The sequence below is a fragment of the Anabrus simplex genome, chromosome 14 (assembly GCF_040414725.1).
Source record: "Anabrus simplex isolate iqAnaSimp1 chromosome 14, ASM4041472v1, whole genome shotgun sequence".
NCBI classification, from domain to species: Eukaryota; Metazoa; Arthropoda; class Insecta; order Orthoptera; family Tettigoniidae; genus Anabrus; species Anabrus simplex.
This window is the reverse complement of record NC_090278.1, coordinates 87,733,303-87,755,470: the sequence shown is the minus strand read 5'-3', so window position 1 is coordinate 87,755,470 and position 22,168 is coordinate 87,733,303. Positions and strand designations below refer to the sequence as shown.

The window sequence follows — 22,168 nt, the reverse complement described above, 5'->3', positions numbered from 1 at the left end:
CTTACTGGGGCTGTATCTTAATTATGACCATGGCTGCTTTCTTGAAATTCCTAGCCCTTTCCTATCTCATTGTCTCTATAAGACCTCTCTGTGTTGGTGTGAACTACTCTGGAGATGACACCACGCTGTGCGAGACTCTGTTGAAGAGCAGCAGTTTGACACACTGGAGATAGTGAGTACAAAAATTGGTGCCCTGTTTTGACAAGTGATGGTTATGTGGAGAATTAGTGTAATGTGTGTAAAATCCCAAAGAAAAGAAAATAATGTACCCCATACATTACTACCAGTACCATTGAAGATAAGCCCAAATTTGGACTGACGAATCAACAGTAACATGAGTACAGTATTATGGGGCATTATTTAAGATATGTAATGTTAAATATTGTATTTTTAAATGGCATAAACTATAAAATTGACATCCTTTTCCTTATCGTTCTCACTACTGCTTTTTTTTTTTAGTCAGTTCTGATTCTACTCCTTTTTCATTTGAAATAAAATGTAATGTTTTTCAATTTGCGACAGAACTAGAAGAGCTGTACGACCAGTACAGTCACTGGCTGGAGGATGCTGATGCTGAGGGTGGCCGTGAGCTGGACGCTCGAGATATTGCCGTCGTACGCTTCGCTAGCAGCCTTTTAAAGAGAACCCTAAGCGACTCGTTTGCTGGGGTGCCGCTGTTAGAAGGACAGGAACACGAGAAGAACAGGACCAAACTCGCCCTTGTGGCCCGCTCGCTCAGCATGGAACTGGCTCGGCACAACCACAGACTGGCAGCTCAGCTCGTAAGTTACTATAGAGTGATCCATTTAAGAGTTGACTTTGCTTGATTACCATAGTTTGTACAGTATACTCTTGATTATCCAGTTTATGGATTAACCATGCATATTTTCACCTTATTAAAAATACTGTACTGTAATTGAATAAGTTTAATTGAGGTTGAGGAATAAGAAAGTGTTTCTCATACTATGGCTCTGCAGTGAATTGATACCTTATTGGATTATATGGGACAAAGGGGATTTGAATATGGTGACATTATTCATCATCATCATCATCATCATCATCATCATCATCATCATCATCATCATCATCATCATCATCATTTCCCCTTATCCAGCTCCTGCCAGGTCAGGGTATTTATGGCACTTCTTCATTTTCCTCTTTCCTTCTACCATTCCTCTTCCACGATCTTGCGCCAGTCTAAATTTCGTTTTCTTATGCTGCTCTTCACTGATTCAATCCACATTTTAAAAAACAGCTACAAAATGGTAAGTTTTTGATGGTCTGTGAGCAAATTTTGACTGAGGGGTAAAGGTTGATAGTTTACTAACTTAAGTGTGGTAATAATAGCTTTTTGAGATTTCGATTCAATACTATACAATAAAACTTTCATGAAAGGAACAATATTATGCAAGTATTAGAATTAAAAAGAAGTATGGTGTGATTATACAATTAAAACCATTTAGCATTTGACTGCACACTAAGAAACTAACAGACACTAAAGAGACTGCCAGACTGACGAATGCCCATGGCAACCGGGTGAATTATACCTCATTGTACATGACCTTGGCAAAAAGATATATCCCTGCCACCCTACCCCATAGCACATGCAAAGTCCCCACTACTTACTGTCGCCCTATACAAATCTGTTAGCTGGGACGAACGATAATTTTTGTGTAGGTATTTCCGCTAATAATTTTGTTAATACTGCCCTTGATGCTTTCACAGCCCGTACTTATAGACATGATGCTGTATAGGCTTTTGGGCTTATGCCGTGTCAGGAAAATAAGGTGAAATTCTTTACGTTTCACAGGAAACTGTGCTCTGCGTCCTCAGAAGAATTAAAGAAAATTAAGGAAATAATTAGCTGATAAGACAACAGGGCTTTTACAAATTGCTTTTTTTTTTTAAAATAATTCCTTTAATTCCTAGTTTCAACCAGCTAAAATGGAATAAAAATGGAATATTTTCTCCACAAAGTGGGGGGCTGATCGCCGCTACTGGCTGCATGCAAAATACGTCTCAAGGTAAAGAAGCAAATGAAGAACCAAAAGCATTATAGACTTCTTCAGAACACAATAATGTGTGTGAGTTATCTCTGTAAATAGGATAAACATAATGACAAGTAGGTGTGGGAAGAGGAAGCAACAGAAAGGGGGGACAGGGAAAAACATGAAAACACAAAAGGACAAGAACAATCCCCACGTAGATAAGCTCACTCCTCAACAGTGCGAGTTATTCTTCTACATCCATTTCATCTCAGCCTGTGGGGAGAGCTTGTTTCTGCTTCTCACTTCATCATTACTTACTTCAGTACTTCAAATTTTGAGCACTTTCAAACATAGAATGTCACTTTTTAACAAGATGACTGCTTGGACACATAGCTAGAAATGTACCAATGACCAAAGCTTTGTTTCTACTGGGCGTATAGTAAATCAAAAGTAAAACACTGTTCCAAGTGATATTTCATTTAGGTGTTCAATATACGCACTAAATACAATAAACATTCCTAGCACCTGAAGGTACCGCCGTGGCCTCACACAACATTTCACTAGTGAAACCTCGTTAAGATGTTTCTGCAGGGGACAGGGAAAAAGAACGTGTTGAGCGAGAAAATGTACTAATGAATATACGAACAAAAACTATCCACCAGATACATGGAAATGCTAGATATGATTTTTTACGTCATGTATCTGCGGGTACAGTGAAACTATAGGCCTATCTACCATTTATAAAGATGAGAGAAAATTATTAAAATGTGTGAAAAGCACGAGAGAACAAATATGAAAACCTTTTCCGGTGGGGATTATAAAATAAATGTTATACTGAAAGGTATGAAAAATACCAGACAACAAATATGAAAACGTCACAGAGGGCAACAAAAATATGGAAGAATTATTGCAGATCACACTCTTTCTAAAACAAATGTTAGTAGAATCCTTTTATTTCGGAGCAGTGGGTTATTTAACATTATTTTCTGGTCACACTCACAGACAATGAATTGGAGGTAACATTTGATCATGTGCAACTGTGATCTGCGAGGAAATTTTGGCTGCCATTTTGCGTCGAACGAAACTTTGACCAACTTGAGTGTTCGAGTCAAAACTCGAAGGTGCGAGTTTCAACATCCACGACCTCTGCGCGCTTATGTCAGTCCACTTTCTGACAGATTTTAATTTTGTCTTCATTATTAAGGAATTTCACAATATTTTCCATATCCATAACTGGGCTATCACAAGACAAATATGCACAATGCTAGTTAATTTCACACAATTACATTCCTAATCCAATCACGTGACAAATATTAACCACACTTCACTGTACCACTCAACACAAAATACAACCTTATAAATGGAATGCGAAATAAAAACACAAACAGGCTCACTCTGCTATTCAGCGATCTCGCTGCTAACCAGCAAGCAAAACTGGACATTCCTGAGGCTAACGGCTTGCTCCCCGAAAGTGCAACTTATCCTTTGAAGTTCAGGAAGGCCTTTTCCTGTAATCACGCAGGTGTGGCGACGGCTCTTACCCGAGTTGGAAATCATGTTTCTTTCACAAGGGATGTCAAATACAGTAACGTTTTCACGTCAAGGATAAATGTGATTGTACTAAGTGGTAATAGCAAAAATTTGTGACGCGATAAGTGAGGTATTTTTATATAGATTTAATGTGATGAGTATCGGTACCTTAAGTTACGACATGCTAAGCAGGAAAACGTGTTAATGAGGGATGCACTAACGAGGTTTCACTGTATAGAGTTTTGTCTAGATGGCCAGAGCGGTACAATCTATTGGTACTAGAGGTTTCATTGCTTGATAGTACTCATTGTAGCCAGCAGACTGTGCCACGATTTGTTTACTAGTGCTTAACACTACAGTCCTAAGGCACTCAGTTGTTTTTCGCTAGGGTTGTGAAGTGATGCTGCCATGTTTCACCTATCCCGCAGCAGACATTCTCAAGGTAAACGTATAGACCATGAAAGCCTTCATCAACACAAGTATAGTAGATATTGTAAAAAGTGTGATATATTATTTTCTGTGCAGAAATTTTGTAAATGAATTAATATTTTTCTTGAATCTGTGTTCCAATAAATTATTTCCTATATACGCCGTGCCAAACTGTCATTGGTAATTTTGTGATGTTGTCAATGAATGTTGTCAGTTTAGAAAATGCAAATATGGTCATGTTTATGGTAAATTTATTGGGTTAAGCATCAGGTATCAGCTCAGAGAAATAGATATGGATGCAAGGATTTGGAAGAAATCGGTGTGGTTTATTAATAAGGTAAGCATAAGCATGGAGTAAAAATGGGAAACCACACACATTCATTGACGGGTTCCCCAACAGCAGGACTCAAACCCACTATCTCCAAGATCCCGAGCTTGCAAATTAGCTAACCTGGCACACCTAAGCACGTGGCTAAACTGGTTGGACAAATACTCATATATTGCTAATAAAAGGAGGAAGGACTAATAAAAATGCTGCGAGGCCATAGCGGCATGCTAGCATAGCAAAGTCCAGTGGTCCACTGGCCCGGCAGGGAAACTCATATAACAACACCTATCAGCGGTACTTTTTACCCTCGTGGCCTCACGGGAAACTCACTCCAGCAGCCAACATATTAAAATTAATTTTTACCCTTGTCCAGATTAGTGAACACTCCCCATATCAAACTATAATTTGTTAATTATTCATATTATTGGTTCAGGCCTAGCCATAATTTGTTAATTTACTCATACTACAGAGCCATAAATTCTTAATTACTTCTGTTATTGCTCTTGGGCAAACAAATGCTGAAAAATTGTTGAAAACCTGTAGAACACACATTAACACAGTTGTTCAAATGTGAGCACCTAAAAAATAAATAATTCATTCCCTCTCCTAATACAGTGAAACCTCATTAGTGGGATCCTCATTAACATGTTTTCCCGCTTAGCACATCGTAAATTCGAAGTCCCAATTCTCATCATACTAAATCTATATAAAAGTACCTCACTTATTGCATCACAAATTTTTGCTATTACCGCTTAGTACGATCACGTTTTTCCAGTCCTGAAAATGTTATTTGTCATCGTTTGTGAAAGAAACGTGATTTACAACTCGGGTAAGAGCCGTCACCACAGTTGCATGATTATGGAAAAGTGAGCCTATTTGTGATTGTATTCCATTCAGAAGTTAGAAATTTATTTTGTGTTGAGTGGTAGAGTGAAGTTTCTTTGCATGATACTGTAGCCTATACCTCCTATATCTGGCTTACGAACATAACTGTGTGAAATTGAATAGCGTGGTAAATATTTGTCTTGTGATAGGCTAGGCATGGATACGGAAGAAGTGAAATTCCTTTCTAATGAAGACAACATTAACATTTTTCAGAAAGTGGACTCGCATCCACATCTTTAAGCGCACAGAGGTCGCGAATGTTGAACTCACGCCTTCGAGTTTCAACTCAGTCAAAGTTTTCAAATTGGCAGCCAAAGTCAATCTGTCCTTGTCGCAGTCGCACATAACCGAATATAACCTCCAATTCATTGTCTAAGAGTGTGACCAGAAAGTAATGTTTTATAACCCACAGCTCTGAAATAAAATGTTTCTACTAACATTTATTTTAGAAAGAGAGTGATCTGCAATAATAAAAGGATATTTTATTGGTCCGCGTGCATTTTTTTTTCTATTTGTTGTTTGGTGTTTTTCACACCATTCAGTGCACTTGTTATTTTACAAGCCCCAGCAGAAAAGGTTTTCATATTTGTTCTCTCGTGTTTTTCACACTTTTGAATACTTTTCTCTCATCTTGAGAAATCGTCTACGAGAAAAAGATCCGCACCAGGCCTCTCCCGAGGCCATACGCCATTATTTATTATCTTGAGAAATGGTAGAAATAGTTTTCATTGTATCCGCAGATACACGACGTAAAATGCCTTCATGTCGCAAAAAAATCGTATCTAGTGTTTCCATAACCCTGTTGGATAGTTTTATTCATATATTCAGCAGTACGTTTTCTTGTTTAACACATTCATTTTTGTTGTCCCCTGCAGAAACGTCTTAATGAGGATTTACTTTGCTCAGTTTTGTGCTATGCCTACATTTAAACTTTCAAAATTATTTATAAAATCATTAAAATCAGTTTACTTTATACAGCAACCTTTGCTCACATCATATCTAAACTATTTACAATATTTATTGACATAGCAATAAATCAATTAAACAGAGAACCCACCAAACGCCCCTCCCCATCAGTTCGTAGCAGTCGCATGGAACTAAGTATGTCCTTAGCAACAAATGAACATCAGACAACAGTACCGTGCTGAGAGCTTGGTAAAGATTTACCAAAGACCGCAGAGTATAAAGATCTGGAGATTGTCCTGGTCTTTTGTTTTTGTTGCTTCCTCTTTTCACACTGACCTGTCATTAATCTATGCTATTTTGTGTTCCTTTTCATCTTCCTATCTCTTTCTGTGACCTGATTTGATGCTTTTTTATTCTTTTACATTATCTAATTTAAACTTGTTGTAAATGATGACATTGCCATGGGGAAGGAACCTCCAGTATTTTATTAGAAGATTCATGTAAATAATGAAGAGCAATGGGGATAAGCCAGGACCTTGTGGCACACCTCTTTTGATTGGTGTCCTTGGCGATGATGTATTATCACCTACCACAGCAATCAGATTGTTTACATAGAATTTGAATATGGGAAGGATCACCTGTTGAGTAACTTCCATAATTTTGCAGAATTATTATTTGTTGTTGAAATATGTTTCTTTGTTGCAGGTGTCAATGTTGGGAACAGTGGGCAAGAAGAACTCATCTGGCTTGCGGCCTGTGGCTACTGGGAACTGGGGATGTGGCTCTACTCATGTGGGAGACCCACAGCTCAAGTTAGTGGTTCAGTGGTTGGCAGCCAGCGTGGCTGGAGTTCCTTCTCTACAGTACTACACTTGTGGACATCACAAGTTGCTCAAGGTAAGCCCTTTTCATTCAGAGAAGCACACTTCCATACAGAGAGAGAAAACAGTAACCCTCATATCGTCATTGCGCGTGTGGAAATCGCTGTGTGATGACATTATGGGAGAAATACTGACCTACAGTATGTAAATTATTAAGAGCAAGACTTCTTTGAAATTACTTGTACAATATTGAACTTCAGAGCACAGAACCTTACTGACCAAAGTTCTAAGCTGAAGTATTTCACATAGCAGTTTTCACAGGCTCAACAAAGATATCTCTTAACAACGAACCAGACCAGTTACAGAAGGTAGATTCCGTCACTTACCTGGACAGAACATTAGAAAGAAATGGTTAGAGCATTTGTTAAGAAAGAAGCTACACTTTCCAGTGTCGACCCAAAAGCTTTTGTGCATTGAACACACAGGTTAAATATAAATATTACACTACAACATACCTGTAAAAGATAAAAGTTATTAAACGAGGGATAAAATGCACACTGTTAAACAAAGAATGATATGTTTAATTCTTAAAAGAACATCATCTGATTTTACCAAGTCACATTCAATATTTGGAAATATTTATGTTTATTTTTGTCCAAACACGCATGAATTTGAAATTTGGAACTTACCATAATGAAGTCCTGCCTTGTTTCAACTCCAGCGTACACTGTGTAATGGAGTAATAAAATTTGTCATCATATTTTCCTATTCATGTTCCTACCATTCTATAAATGACTTCCTGTTTCTTTCAGCTGGACACTGTAGTAAGGGTTCTTCGAGACCGTCAGTGGACAGTGGGCGAACTCGCAAGTGCGACTCTAAGACACGCTCAGGCCACTTTGCATGCGCCTACGCCTCCTCACACCACGAACAGTCTGTTCGACGAACTGATCGGCACGGAAAAGCCCGTCGCCCCCATCGATACCAACTTGTGATATTGTGTTAGTACACAACTTTTGGTGCTCCTTTCCTATGAGGTTGTTCAAAACACCAATCATAGAACTACATACCATTTTCTAAAGGCTGTGCAACTCTGTTGTTTTTAAAGTGTTAGGCCTATCGTGTAAGCTTTAGGAGTGTGTGAATCCTTAGAAAATAGGAACTAGTCAGTGCCGTGGTTATTAGCACCACATTACAGAAAGTTTCCAGTAGGTAAGCTACCTGCTTGGTATAAAGTGTTTAGACATAGTCAAGCTGGGAAAGGAAGACATGACACTAGTCTCATTGTCTGAGCAGGATCATGAAAGAAAACTGTGGTAATACAATGGTTGATTCAGAAGTTATGGCAACTTTTTTTTTTTTTTTTTTTCCTCTCCAAAAACCTCAAACACAGAAAATTTACTAAGTACAGGAAGACCTCATTATACACTATACTTAGCGCTCCGTGAAATCGCCGCACATACCAAATTCACATAAATCGAGTCATTTTATATGTAAAATATGGGGCTAGATTTCCATTTACTCACATATTAAGTTTAATTTAACATTCTTAGTATTTTTACAAAAAATAACCATTATTATGTTTCTGAAATGTATTTTAATGCAAACTTTATACACTTAAATATTTAACACTGAAACACACAGTAATAAACTAAACTCTGCATACGAGCTCTTGGCTTTAGCTTGAATAGCAACTCCAGAGAGAGGCATCTGTTGTTGGTTGTAATGCTCAGTCCAATCCATTCTTTCCATCACTTTCAAGTGAGATTTGGTCACTAGTCACACTGAAGTTAACAGAAGATTGAGCAATCTTTCAAACTGATTCTGCATTATTATGAATAGTTCTCACAGTGGATTCACTAAGTCTGAAAGCACGCTGAATGTCAACAGTACGCTCACCTTTCTCATAGCGATTCAAAGCTTCTAACTTTGTTTTTAACAAATGCGACTTTGGTACATGTTTCTTTCCTTTTACCTGGCGTTTTAAATATGAAACCTGTCAAGTGAAACGTCACAGCTCTACTGACCAGAACTGGCAATTCATGTCTCAACAAACACTGCAGAAGATGCACGTAGATGTGCGCTTGCTGCGTTTAAGCTTGGTGCACAGCGTAGTGTGCGTTACAGAGTTCGGCACGCATGTGTGAACCCGCCTTAAGGCATTAAAGCTTCCACTTACTGTTAACAGATGGCAGCACTAGACTTAAAACCAAAATGGCGTACATGCAAAATTGCGGATAACGAATCCACATTAACGGTCTTTACCTGCACATTTGAAAGTGTATGAGAAGGATTTTTTAAAGGTGACACCACGTAAATTGGGAGTGCAGGAATCTTTGATAAGGTACAAGGACAAACATGGCATTTTGTGATCATTGTTTTATTTGTTGTATTCACATACAACCTGTATGTACGTATCTTACAAGCTGTTTAACATCATTCAAAGTACCTAACATTGATGCTTTCACGGCCCGTACTTGTAGATGTGATATGGGTTTTCAGGCTTACTTATAGTTATGAATTTCATTGGTTCCGTATTGAAGTGGGATTACAACAAAATTAAATTCTTTCAAGGTCCACCTATTCAATACAATGACGTTTTATTGTGATTTAATCACATGTCAAATAGTCAAATGGTACCAGTTTCGGCATCTATGTGCCATCATCAGCCTTGAGTACAAATTAAAACAAGATATACATTCCTAAAACATCTAAAACACATTTTAACACATTATAAAATAACATACAATTAATGTGGTGATACATGAAATACGATAAAATTATGATACAATTGGTATGATATAAAATTCTTAAAATTCCGGCTGTTCGTTACATAATTCAGTCTGTGTGCATCCGGGATAAGTGAATTTTTACAGTTGTATACTGTCTATGTGAATGACATTTGTTCCTTTAGATATTAGGTGGTTCCAGGGAAGTTTACTTTGATCATGTAAGATCGCGATGTATTTAGAGATGACTTCCCACTTCAATTTGAACCTGAAGAAGAAATTAGCTAAGTTAGATGTTGGAAGCAATGTATGGAAGTTACTGGAAACATTAGAATCGTTAAATGATGATTGACTCACCTTGAGCAGCATGTGAACGTGTTGTTACACAGACGGAGCCGGACGAAGTGTGTGAGCAATGGTAAAGGAGGCTAGGGGAAGGCGAGGGGAAGGAAGGAGGCGGAGCACTTGCGGGGGAATGGAACTAAGGCGGGGCGGAAGGATGGGGTAGTGGGGGTAATTGACGGGAATGTGTATTCCGGATTACTTGGAAAATCGAACTGTTTTTCGATAGTTTGGTATTTTTAAGCCAATCGATTAAAAGATCAAAAAGGATATTGGGTTTCTCGTAAATCTCATTTAAATTATAATTGGGGTTAAAATATTGGTCGCAGTTGATGTAACAACTTTCAATGATATTCATTGTGGGTCCTTTGTTTACTGTTTGAAGAACTTCCATATCTTGTTCAATGTCGGTAAATTTGTGATTAGTGTCGTGCATATGTACACCCATGGCAGAGAACTTATTGTGTCTCATCGCGTTGACGTGTTCCGAATATCTAATCATAAAATTGCGTCCTGTTTGACCTATGTAGGAGCTGCTGCATTCATTGCATTTTAGTCTATATATTCCAGATTTGGAGTAGATACTGGGGGTATTGATTGATGCAGAGTTGTGTAAAATTTCGGAAGTTCTATTGTTAGTTTTGAATAAAATTCTTACGTTGTGTTTTCTGAAAAGGTTGGTGATTTTGTGGACGTCATTATTATAAGTGAAGGTGGTTGAAATATGAGTTTTTTCTTTTTCTTTTATGAGTTTAGTTTTAGGCCGGTACCTATATTTGTTTATTATTTGTTCTATAAACTGCCTGTTGTACTCATTGAACTTAGCAATTGCCCTTATGGTATTAAGTTCATTATTAAGATCTTTCTTTGCCATGGGTATGGCGAAAGCTCGATATACCATGCTATTGTATGCTGCACGTTTGTGCATTATGGGATGTATGGAATCTTTGTGTATAGTGTTAGCAGTTTGTGTAGGTTTCCTGTATATTTTGTAAGACAGGCCAGAGGTATTTCTAATGATAGTTATATCTAGAAAATTGATTGCTTTATTGGTTTCTGATTCTAGTGTGAATTTTATGTATGGGTCAATATTATTCAAGTCTTGAAGAGTGGATTCCGCGTTCTTGATTGATTCATCCATAATGACGAATGTGTCGTCCACATATCTAGCCCACATGAGAATATTTGGAAAGTTGTTATTATTGATTTTTGTATGTTCTAAGTTATCTAAATAAATATTAGCCAAAATTCCTGATGAAGGTGATCCCATCGCCAGTCCATTCTGTTGATATATAATTTTGTCGAAAACAAAGAAATTATTATTGATGACCAGGTTTAGAAGCTGAATGAAATCTTGTATTTCTAGTTTGCTAAGAGAACTATGTTTACTTAGATTATTTTCAATGATTTTTGGAAGTTTAGAAATTGGTATGCTCGGGTACATATTTTCTATGTCAAAGGAGTGGAGGGAGTGGTTAGGTTGTAGGTTTAATACCTTTAATTTCTCAATCAGTTCAGTAGTGTTTTTAATGGATTTGTTGGAGAGAAAGTGATAATTTTTTGTTAGAAAATTTTGAATGAATTGGGATGCTTTGTAGAGTGGACTGGGTCTGTAGTTGATAATGGGTCGGATAGGAATATTAGGTTTGTGAATTTTCGGAAGGGCTTTAACTGTAGGAAGGCCTGGATTCATGGTTATCAGTTTAGATTTTTCATGGTCTGTAAAAAGAAATGTTAAGTTCTTTAAAGTTTGCTTTAGTTGCCTCTGGATTTTTTGGGTAGGATCTTTCTTGATTATTTTAAATGTGTTGTTGTTGAAAAACTCAGGCTTATACGGACGGTGCCAAGAAAACAAGGCAAAAACTCTTTACATTTCGCTGAGAAATTTCCTCCGTGTCTTCAGAAGAAAATCTCAACTGTTCATGAGGAAGACTTCTACAGTAATGAAGGTTTGAATTTTACCGGTAGTAAAAAAAAGTATTACGTTCATTCATCACCAGATGGCTCACCACATGCTGGCACAAGCGGGAACTGACGGAACCATTTAGAGCTGGTCAGGGAGGGAGGGGCAAAGCAGGTGTATACACATGTAATGAAAGTGTGATCCTAACACAAGTTTGGAATGAGATATCTGGTGATTAGGAATGTATGAATTTGGTGAAACAAAATAACAATAGTGAAAGGACAGGGAAAAAAAAGTACGTACATAAATCCTCAATTGCTGGTAACCATGTATTACTTAATGGATTCCCAGTAACCCTGTTGAAATTGTTAGGATTTCTACATATTTCCACAGCTTCCTAGTGTTTAGTGTGGATAAGAGCTCGAACATCTTGGACCATGACATCACAACCCGATGATAGGGCGTGCTCAACTATTACTGACTTGTCTGGCTGATTGAGACGGATACAGTGGAACGTCGATTCTCCATTTTTGGAGGTACCACAGAAAAAAACGTCCAAGATGGGAAAACGGAAAATTCGGGAACGAATGAACCATCAACAGTTTGGCTAAACACCACAAAAATGAAATATCTATACTTACAATCTTACAAACACCCCTAAACCAAACTACTGCCCCAAGCCTACCATGCAACTCCTGCTCGTTCCGAAGGCCTGCAGATTAAGAGGTGATGCACGGTCAGTATGACGAATCCTCTCGGCCGTTATTCCTGGCTCTCTAGACCGGGGTCGCCATCTCGTCATTAAATAGCTCCTGAATTAAAGGTAATCATATGCTGAGTGAACCTGGAACCAGCCCTCATGTCCAGGCAAAAATGCCTGACCTGGCCGGGAATCGAACCCGGACCCTCCGGGTGAGAGGCAGGCAAGTTAGACCGTGGGGCCGGCTTCAAACATTAATTACCTGTATGAGACCTAAAAATCTTGAAACTTTACATTCAGTTTCCTCTGGAAACTTATTTCAGTTCAGCAACTTTGATCAGCCGAACTCTCCAAAAAATCTAATACCCGTAACGCCAAGCCTAACAACAATCGACCATAAGTAGTTTTTAATTCTCTAATCTAATAAAATAAAGAACATTAGATACAAAAGCACCCAACATGATGGCAAAATCCCTTTTTTTTTTAAATTCCATTGTAATTTGGTCACCGGTATACTGTTCATAGTCAGTTTATGGAAAATTTGTACCGCGTAAATTAGGCCTACATTGACTCTTAAAGGTTATGTTGAACTCGAGAATATGGTTTTGAATGTATCGATTCTCAAGTTCTCGAATGCATTATATTCAGTTCTGCCCGTCACTAATCACAATCAAATTGGAAAGAGAAAAACTGTCATTAACATTTCCAAAATGACAGTTATTCACGACCTTGAGCTCAACTGGAAAGCACCCTCGCTGTACAAGTTGGTACAAGTGCAAAATGATACAAAGTTTTTAAATGTAACGTGCGCAAATAAAACGACTGCGGTTTTTATAACATTTTAACACAAAAATGTGAAATTCCCAGTCTTATATTAGGATGAAAACAGCAACAGGCAATCCCAAAACCTCCCATGGCTTTATGTATATAGGGTGCAACATCTGTTCTGGTCTCAATAACATAATCGTATATGATAATATTAAAATACCAAATTTGTGTTGCTTAAGAAGGAGCAGTTTCGATTCCTGCCTGAAAGCCCGGTAACTATGCAATACCCTGAGGGAAGTGCTGAAAATCTGTTCAGCTATACACTCGAAAAAAGTAAAGGTCTAACCCTGGGCATAATGTAGACGTTTTGCAAGTATGAAAATTTGAAGAAACTCGTTCCATCTTCAAGTAGAGCTGTTGAAATGCACTCTTGTGTCCTTCCAATTGTGGACACTCTCTGGTTTATGATTTCTGAGGATTCTCTAAACAATACCATCCGAATGCAATGGTAAGATGGTCCCTTATGCAAGTTCACCGCCAATCGTTTTTCCACGACAGTACTTCCTCAAATTATCGCAATGACAGGACATTAACACCATGATCCGTAAGTATGCCGTAGCCGTCCTTTTGTGAGATACAGTTTCTTGAAAACACGTGATCGAGGATTTAGTGTTGATTGGACTGAAATTTCTGGACAGTCGATCCGGGAAATCGTTTCTTCGAGGAACGGATAATGCAGGATTTTTACAGCGTAATTTAATTAGGATGCTTGCGGTACCACTTAATTTGAACGAATAATATGGGGAAATGTATAATCGATGTTCTGCTGTATTTCTTTGGTGTTCCTTGATGTGAGTACCAATGGACTGGCATGTTTGGGCAATAAATACCTTGCCACAAGTACAGGGAATTTGTACACCCCAGAGTGTAAAAGTGGGGACAGTTTGCTCTTGCTTTTTCCTAAACTGTGAGCAATTCTAGTGGCGGTGCCAAACATGACTTTATTTTATTGTACTTGCAGGGGATCTTGGCAATTCGATCTGTGGTATTTCGAATGTAAGGCAGGTAGGCAGTTCTCTTCACATCTTCTTTCTGTGAGCTTTACTTATTTGTCCCTCTGGGTTGCATTATTGTAACCATTACCTTTGAACTTGACTACTACTTCAAAGTAATCTCCTAGCTTGTCTGTGGTTTATTGATAATGATGAGGAATATAGAAAATATCATTGGATGCATGAGATTCGTCAGTGTGCACTACCTCACATCAAAATGCTCATACGATGTCTTGTTCATAGGCAGTGTGTTTCCCACAGAATGGCTCCTTCACTTTGGGAATAAGATGAAAATCACCTGGACTAAGATGTACATACGCTGCTCGACTTTGGTTACTGCCATTACGCACCGGTCATCAGACGACTGAGAGAGGGAACGTGATCTTGGCTGGAATGATGCACTGCCTGCACCATTTCAAATGTATATATTACATGTTTAGCATTTGTACATTTTCTCTAGGGCGGGTGGGGGTTGAATCATTGCCAAGACTTCTGAATCAACCCACGTATTTTAATATCACATCGTTATAAGTTGAGAAGATGAATCCTGTGTCAGTTAATTGCAAATTGGCAAGTGACAAAGAAGAGGTTAAAGACAAATACAGTAAAACCTCGTTCAGATGTTTCTGCAGGGGACAAGGTAAAAGGTGTTCAGCGAGAAAGCATACTACTGAATACATGAATAAAAACTACCCAACAGGGATATGGAAATATTAGATACTGTTTCTTTCTGACATGAGGGCATTTATCAGATGTAAGGCTTTTTTCAGGCATTTTGCTCTATCACCAGTGTTTCATCTTAGGTCTGACACTAGACTCATCAGAGTGGGATGTGTCAGACCCTACCCACTGACGCTGGGGTGTATGCAGGTGACTTATCAGAAGCCCATTATAAGAGGCACAGTCTGATTACTGCATACGGGAGATAAATCTCCACAATGGAATTATTGCCCGCCTAGCAATTCCATGAGGGCATTTTATATGTAATAAATTTATAAAGTTTATAATATAAGTTTTATAATATAAGTTTAAAAGTTTATAATGAGGGCATTTTACGTTGTGTATCTGTGGGTACAGTGAAAACTGTATCTACCATTTCTAAAGATGAGAGGAGAGTATTTATTAAAAGGTGTGGAAAACACTAGAGAAAAATATAAAAATCTTTTTCCTGGGGCTTATAAATTAACAACAGTGCAGTGAAAGTAATAGACCATTTATATTGGTCGAGTGATCAAGTCGAAACTTGAAAGTGCAAGTTTCAGCATTCGTGCCACGTCTGCACGCTTAGAGACGTGGATGCCAGTCCACTTTCTGAAGGGTTTTTATTTTGTCTTATGTAGTAAGGAATTTCATGACTTTTTCGACATTTATAACTAGGCTGTTACAATACAAAATGCCCACGCTAGTCAGCTTCACATGATTATGTTCCTAATCCAGAGGTAGGCTATTAAGCGACAAATAACACTACTCTTCACTGTACTACTCAACATAAAGTAAATTTCTAACTTCTGAGTGGAAAGCGAAATACAAGCACAAATAGGCTCACTTGGTTATTCAGCAATCTCACTGCTAACCGGCAAGGAAAACTGAACATTCCTGAGGCTAAAGGCTTGGTCCCAAACGATGCAACTTACGCTGTGAAGTTCAGGAATTCACGGCCTTGCCTTGTTGTTACGCAACTTTCTGAGACCTGCCACCTGCAGTGAGGGCTCTTACCTGAGTTGGATCTAAAGTTCCTTTCACTAGGGATGACAAAGTACATTTTTAAGGCTAGGAAAAATGTGATCATGCTAAGCAGTAATAGTGAAAATTTGTGACATGATAAGCAAGGTACCGGTACTTTTACATAATTTAATATAATGATAATTGGGAGTTTTAATTTACAATGTGCTAAGCAGTAAAATGTTTTCATGAGGAATGCTCTAACGAGGTTTCACTGGATTACAGAAAGTGACAGATTGGCTTGTCATAAGACACAGTGTTCTTCTTCTGGCACTGTCTCCTCACAGAAAGTTGGCAACAGTCGTGGAATAATTTTTCCTGTTTCATGTTCCTGCATCATTTATGACTGAACCACTCTCATCCAAGATAATCTCCTCCACCCATTTCCTGTTTCCCTTTCATCTTGTCTTTTATGAACAGTTGTATCGGGTTGTATTCATCATTTTGGAGGATGTGACCAAAATAGGCTGCCTTACTTCGTTTTGCAATGGTTAAGACTTAACATTGATGTGGTCTGCCTATGGGATCTAGAACATTCAGCAATATGGTCACCCTGATATCTATCATTAATATGCTATTGTATTTCCTAAATTGAACTGGCACCTTCATCTTCATCAGCCAATCTGCATTAACACAAAGTGTAAAAGTTGCTTTCAACATCATCTGGAGTGGAGCTGCTTTATCGGAGTAAGCAATATATTTAATTTCTGTATTCCTAAAGGTATCCTTTTAATATTTAATATCTGCCACATGTATAAAAGTATAGGCTGTTATTATTGGGTTAGGTCCCACTGCCTTCGTCGAGTCTTCCAACTACCACGGCGATGACAATACAGGCTTACAACAGTTAGTTGTGGAAAAAAGACAGATTTTTTTGTAAAAGTACATAAATTTGCAAAGGAAGCATTGTATAATATTTTCTCGTATACAAATGATAAGCGCTGAATTCAGTTCTTGCATGTAAATGAGATCACAGTACATGATCTATGAAAACCAAGCTATGTACATAAGTTTGTTCTATGCAGAGGGAAGAAGAAAACTTCTGTGTTTATTTAATTGATGAAACGAGATGTGTGCGAATGTGTGTGTACAAACCATAGCTGGAATTTAGGTACTAAGTCTTTGAGCCATATCCTTCAGTAAGATGTCCTGTATTTTAGCTTTGTGTACCCTAGAAGTGACGGGTTGGTCTATAAATGCTTGATGTATAGAGTTTTGGAATATTATAGTGTACTTTTTTATCTCAGGAAACATTTTTGCAAAATAAAGACTACAATTTGCGTCTGCAAGTTCAGAAGGCAATAAACTGTGTTTTATTAACTTCCAGTATCCTTACCAACGAAACAACTAATTGTTCACTCCATGACAGCACAAATGCTTCAGTTCTCAGCAGCAACCGACCTGGAGCGCCCTTTCAGATTACGTCAGGTGTCAAGCTTTTCTTTCTTTACAACTTATTTTACACAGGTAGGTCTTATGGCGATGATACGATAGGAAAGGCCTACGGGTGGGAAAGAATTGCTCATGGCCTTCATTAAGGTAAAGCTCCAGCATTTGCCTGGTGTGAAAATGGGAAAACACGGAAGATAATCTTCGGAATTTCCGACATTTGACTCGAACCCACTACCTCCCCTAACCCCACGAACAACTCACCCGGTGTCAAGTTTTAATTTTGTAATCTATATGTTGGGACTATACTGTATCGTGTTGAGGGAAGACTCCCCCCAAGTGTAGAAACAGTGTATGGCTCATTATTTCATCTTAGCAGACTGAGAGCCAAGATCAAAGTATCCTCAACTTCAGCCAATGAGCTCCAGTATGCACATTCTAGCGAACAGAGACAATCGCTTACAAACTACGTAGGTCATCCAGAAATTATGTTTCCCTATTTCTTTTCTTGTAAAATAAACTTATTTAGCCAGGAGATATGAGCATGTGCGTCAGATCTATGACGTAGCAACCATATACTGGCCAGACAAGGCCCGCCTGGTGTCAGTAGCGCAGCAGCAGTGGCTCGTAATGCTGCTCGTATTCTTCCTCCGTCGCCTGCAAGATTCGGTTTTTGATAAAGTTTCTACGGAAACTGTAATGGGCCATTCAAAGGAAGAACCGTGGAATGCTCAGTAGAGGTAGTGTGCTGATCCATGGCAATGCTCGCCCACGTCTGTGCGCTCGGCTGGAAGGTGTTTGATCATCCACCATACAGTCCTGATCTTGCTTCCAGCGATTTTCATCTTTACTTGCACTCAAGAAATTTCTGTCCTGTCAGCATCTTCATGCAGATGAAGAGCTGAAGGTGAAGGTCACATGCTGGTTCCATTCCCAGGCGGCAGACTTCTACGACACGGGCATACAAAAGATGATTCCCATGATACGATAAGTGTCTCGATTCTGGTGGTTCTCCTTGAAATTTCTGAATGCGAAGTGGAGCTTTGACAAACACTTTCTTGCAGTTTGATATTAATTTATCAACTTCAGGGTAGCTACTTCTAACTTCTTCAGCTGCCCTATGCAAGGCATGTGTAAGACATGTCACATGCATCATTTTCGGGTATAGTATTTTAAGTCCCTTGGCTGCCTTCACCATATACAGAGCAGCGTCAGTTACAAATAGAAAAATGTGCTCTCCCTTTGCCCCGTTTGGCCACAACAGATTCATTGAATTGTCGAAGAGAACTGCAATGGTGGAATGGTTTGTCTTCTCTAGCACTTCACATGTCAGGAGGAATGTATCTCCAGGCCGGTCTTCCTTCAGCGTGCCAACAATCACATTTGCTACATATCTTCCATCCACATCTGTGGTCTCGTCTATTGAAACCCATACCTTTCTGTCTCCCATGTCACGCCTTATTATATCCAACATCCCTTCATAACAAGGGGTCAGATAGTCCTTCCTGAGAGTAGATTCGTTGGGAACAGGATGCTTTGTATATTTTTCAAGAAACTGTCTGAAACTTTGGCTGTTAAGTTTCTTTAAAGGAATATTAGACGAAACCATCATCTTGTGAAAATGGTGAACTTGATGTCGGGGCTTTGAATAGCAGACACTTATTTTAGAGTGCAGAATATCTAGTTACACAATTCTTACGTTTTACAGTATTACAGTGTTCTTGCACAGAGAAGCATTTTTCAGCAGTAACTTTTACCTCTCAGAATTTACAGAATAATATCACTCCATCTGTACTGAATATGTTTTCACCGAACTCGCAAAAAAACAACTTCACAACTTCTCACAAATTGAGACTTTCATTTTAGGCATACTGAAAGGAACTGAATGACTGAAGCTCCCTAATGACCAAGGCCATTCAGTGTGTTGAAGGTGGAAGAGGGAAGGGCGAAGGAGAGAGATAAGAACAATGACAAATAACTGCAGAATTACCTCTGCTTCCGTGTAAACAATAAGCCGGTTTCCAGGAATTGACCCAGCTAGCAAACAATAGCTCCTACCTGTTAGAAACATTCCATACCCTACCTTAGAATGGTTCTTCAGTAGTATATTCCAGTCTGTCCTGAAAAATAATTTCTAGAGCTTATTCTGATTTTTATAAAATGAAATTCAAATGAAAATTACCAAAATGTGCTGTTATAATGATATTTTGTTCAAAATATGCCATAAAACTTAAGAAAGCCTAAATATGCATTTACATGTCCAATAAAACCTGTTTAATGTTGATTATCATGCTTGGAAACGTGTTGAAAATACAAGACTGTAAGATATAATGTTAAGGGAAAAAATATGACTTGTCATAGAAATCTGCCCCCTAATGATGAGTCTTTCTGTCGTTGAAAAGGTTTACAAGTTTGCATACATTTTTACCTACCAGAGTGTGAGAATGTCGTAGGTACGACCTCATAACTAGTGTAAAACCTTCAATTATTATGTTTAATATATTTTAATTATATTTAATTAAATGCTAAATTATCTTTTATTAAATGTTAAATATGACTAATACATGGTTTCCCTGTAAATATGTATTATAAATTTGTATAACCTCAAATACGTATTGTGTATAGGTTTAACCTCAAAATCTATATAGCCAAAAGCGGTAGAAACCTCTATTTTGTTCATATATTAGATTTATTGTACTATAATTTGGTATATATGAAAGGTTCTGGAAACTTACTGTAAGGTTTATTATCCAGATACATGTAGAGACATTAAGAATGTTAGAGAAATTTCTATGTGTATTGGTAAACAGTAAACGAAAGTTTGAGCAAGACCAACTACAATTACATATATTGTAGTTGGTCTTAGTTTGAGTACTCCATTCGATTAGCTGGTCGATCGATGTTTCAAGTGTATTCCATTAGTGTGTTGTAAGAAAACCTTCCAGAAATCAATAATTCTAGATGGTTGATCGAACAGTATATATATCGAGCCGTCGGTCAACACCATACCTAACACAAACTCTTGCCGTGGTAGCGAGTCTGACTCGGAAACCGGCAGATACTCCTTCTATCACTTCCCACTCCACCCAGCTATCTCTTTTTTTCTTAGACATTAATAGCATGTCGGAGGCCATGTAGATTGAGTCGATGGTCACGGCGGGGGAGCGGGCTACGGGGGCCCCCCGTAAAAATTTAAAAAAAGTCAGTGAGTTAGTCAGGTTGGATTCATAGGCAAGTGATGGACTACGAGTGATATTGGGCTCCGAGGTGGAGTCGGTGAGTTCAAGAGAGCGTATGTTATAGTGCGCGAGTCAGTATTGTTGTTATCTGTACTTTTCAGAATCGACTTCAGAGTACTCCGCTATGAAGTGTTGTTGTGTCACTTGCTACCGTGTATAATTGTGTGTTGTGATTTACAGTGACAAAGTAATTTATATAAGGAAGTGAACGTGTTCTCGTGTGATATTTATTTCCGTCATATAAAATTGCATTTGAAGACGATAAGAAACCTGGTGTGGAGGAAGGAAGTACCAATGAAGTGTAAAGAGGTGATGTACTGCTGCCCAGCGGAGATCTGGACACTGACAAAAAGACGGGAGAATAAAATCGTGACCAGTAAAATAAAATTTTTAAGAAGTTTAATAGGAAAGACAAGAAAGGACAGAGTAAGAAATTAGGACATCAGGAAGAAATTGCAGTGGCAAAGCTTTACAACAGAATGGAGAGGAATAAACACAGATGGTTTGAACATGTTAAGAGAATGGATGAGGAAAGGATGCTGCATTGGATGGTGAGACCCATACTCATGTAGCTGAAAATGATCTATAATAGTAGGCATGATATAGGCTTTTGGACTTATGCCGTGTCAGGAAAACAAGGCGAAACTCTTTATGTTTCGCAAAGAACTTTCCTTCGCGCCTTCAGAAGAAAATCTCGACTGTTCACAAGGAAGTCTTCCAATGAGGGTTTGAATTCAAGAATGCTTTATCATTGGAGCTGTAGTGGTACGGTCGTTCGTCACCAGGTGGCTCCTAGTATGCTGGCACAGCGTTCTAAGCAGGAGCTGAAGACAAAATTAAGCTCCAATAGAAATGTTCTATCACACACTGTTACTTCTCACGTACACACGGTGTGATAGAACAGCATACCGCGAGCCACCTGGTGATGAACGAGCGTATCACTATAGCTCCAACGGTAAAGCACTCTTAGATTTAAACCGTCATTACTGTAGAAGTCTTCCTCGTGGACAGTCGAGATTTTCTTCAGAAAGCGCGGAGCAAAATTTTCTATGAAATATACTACTTGCTTTACGTCGCACCCACACAGATAGGTCTTATGGCGACGATGGGACAGGAAAGGGCTAGGAGTGGGAAGGAAGCGGCCGTGGCCTTAATTAAGGTACAGCCCCAGCATTTGCCTGGTATGAAAATGGGAAACCACAGAAAACAATTTTCAGGGCTGCCGACAGTGGGATTCGAACCTACTATCTCCCAAATACTGGATACTGGCCACACTTAAGGGACTGCAGCTATCGAGCTCGGTCACCTTGTTTTCTTGACATAGGATAAGCCCATATCATGTCTACAAGTACAGGCCATGAAAGCATCAATGTTAACATGAGAATAGTATAATTAAATGAAAACCTGAATTGGAACATATAGTTGAGAAGAATGGTG

General features: G+C 38.5%; 1 protein-coding gene across 1 annotated transcript in view; it reads left to right on the top strand.

Moving 5' to 3' along the window:
• LOC136885666 (uncharacterized) overlaps window positions 1-17,400 on the top strand; it is a 158,282-nt gene extending 140,882 nt beyond the window's left edge. Inside the window, exons 12-15 of the mRNA XM_067158362.2 lie at window positions 523-782; window positions 6,772-6,963; window positions 7,700-9,389; window positions 11,786-17,400. Of these exons, the coding sequence (XP_067014463.2) occupies window positions 523-782; window positions 6,772-6,963; window positions 7,700-7,882 (635 nt within the window). The 3' untranslated portion in view covers window positions 7,883-9,389; window positions 11,786-17,400. The remainder of the gene's footprint in view (window positions 1-522; window positions 783-6,771; window positions 6,964-7,699; window positions 9,390-11,785) is intronic.
• The last annotated feature ends 4,768 nt before the right edge of the window (window positions 17,401-22,168 follow it).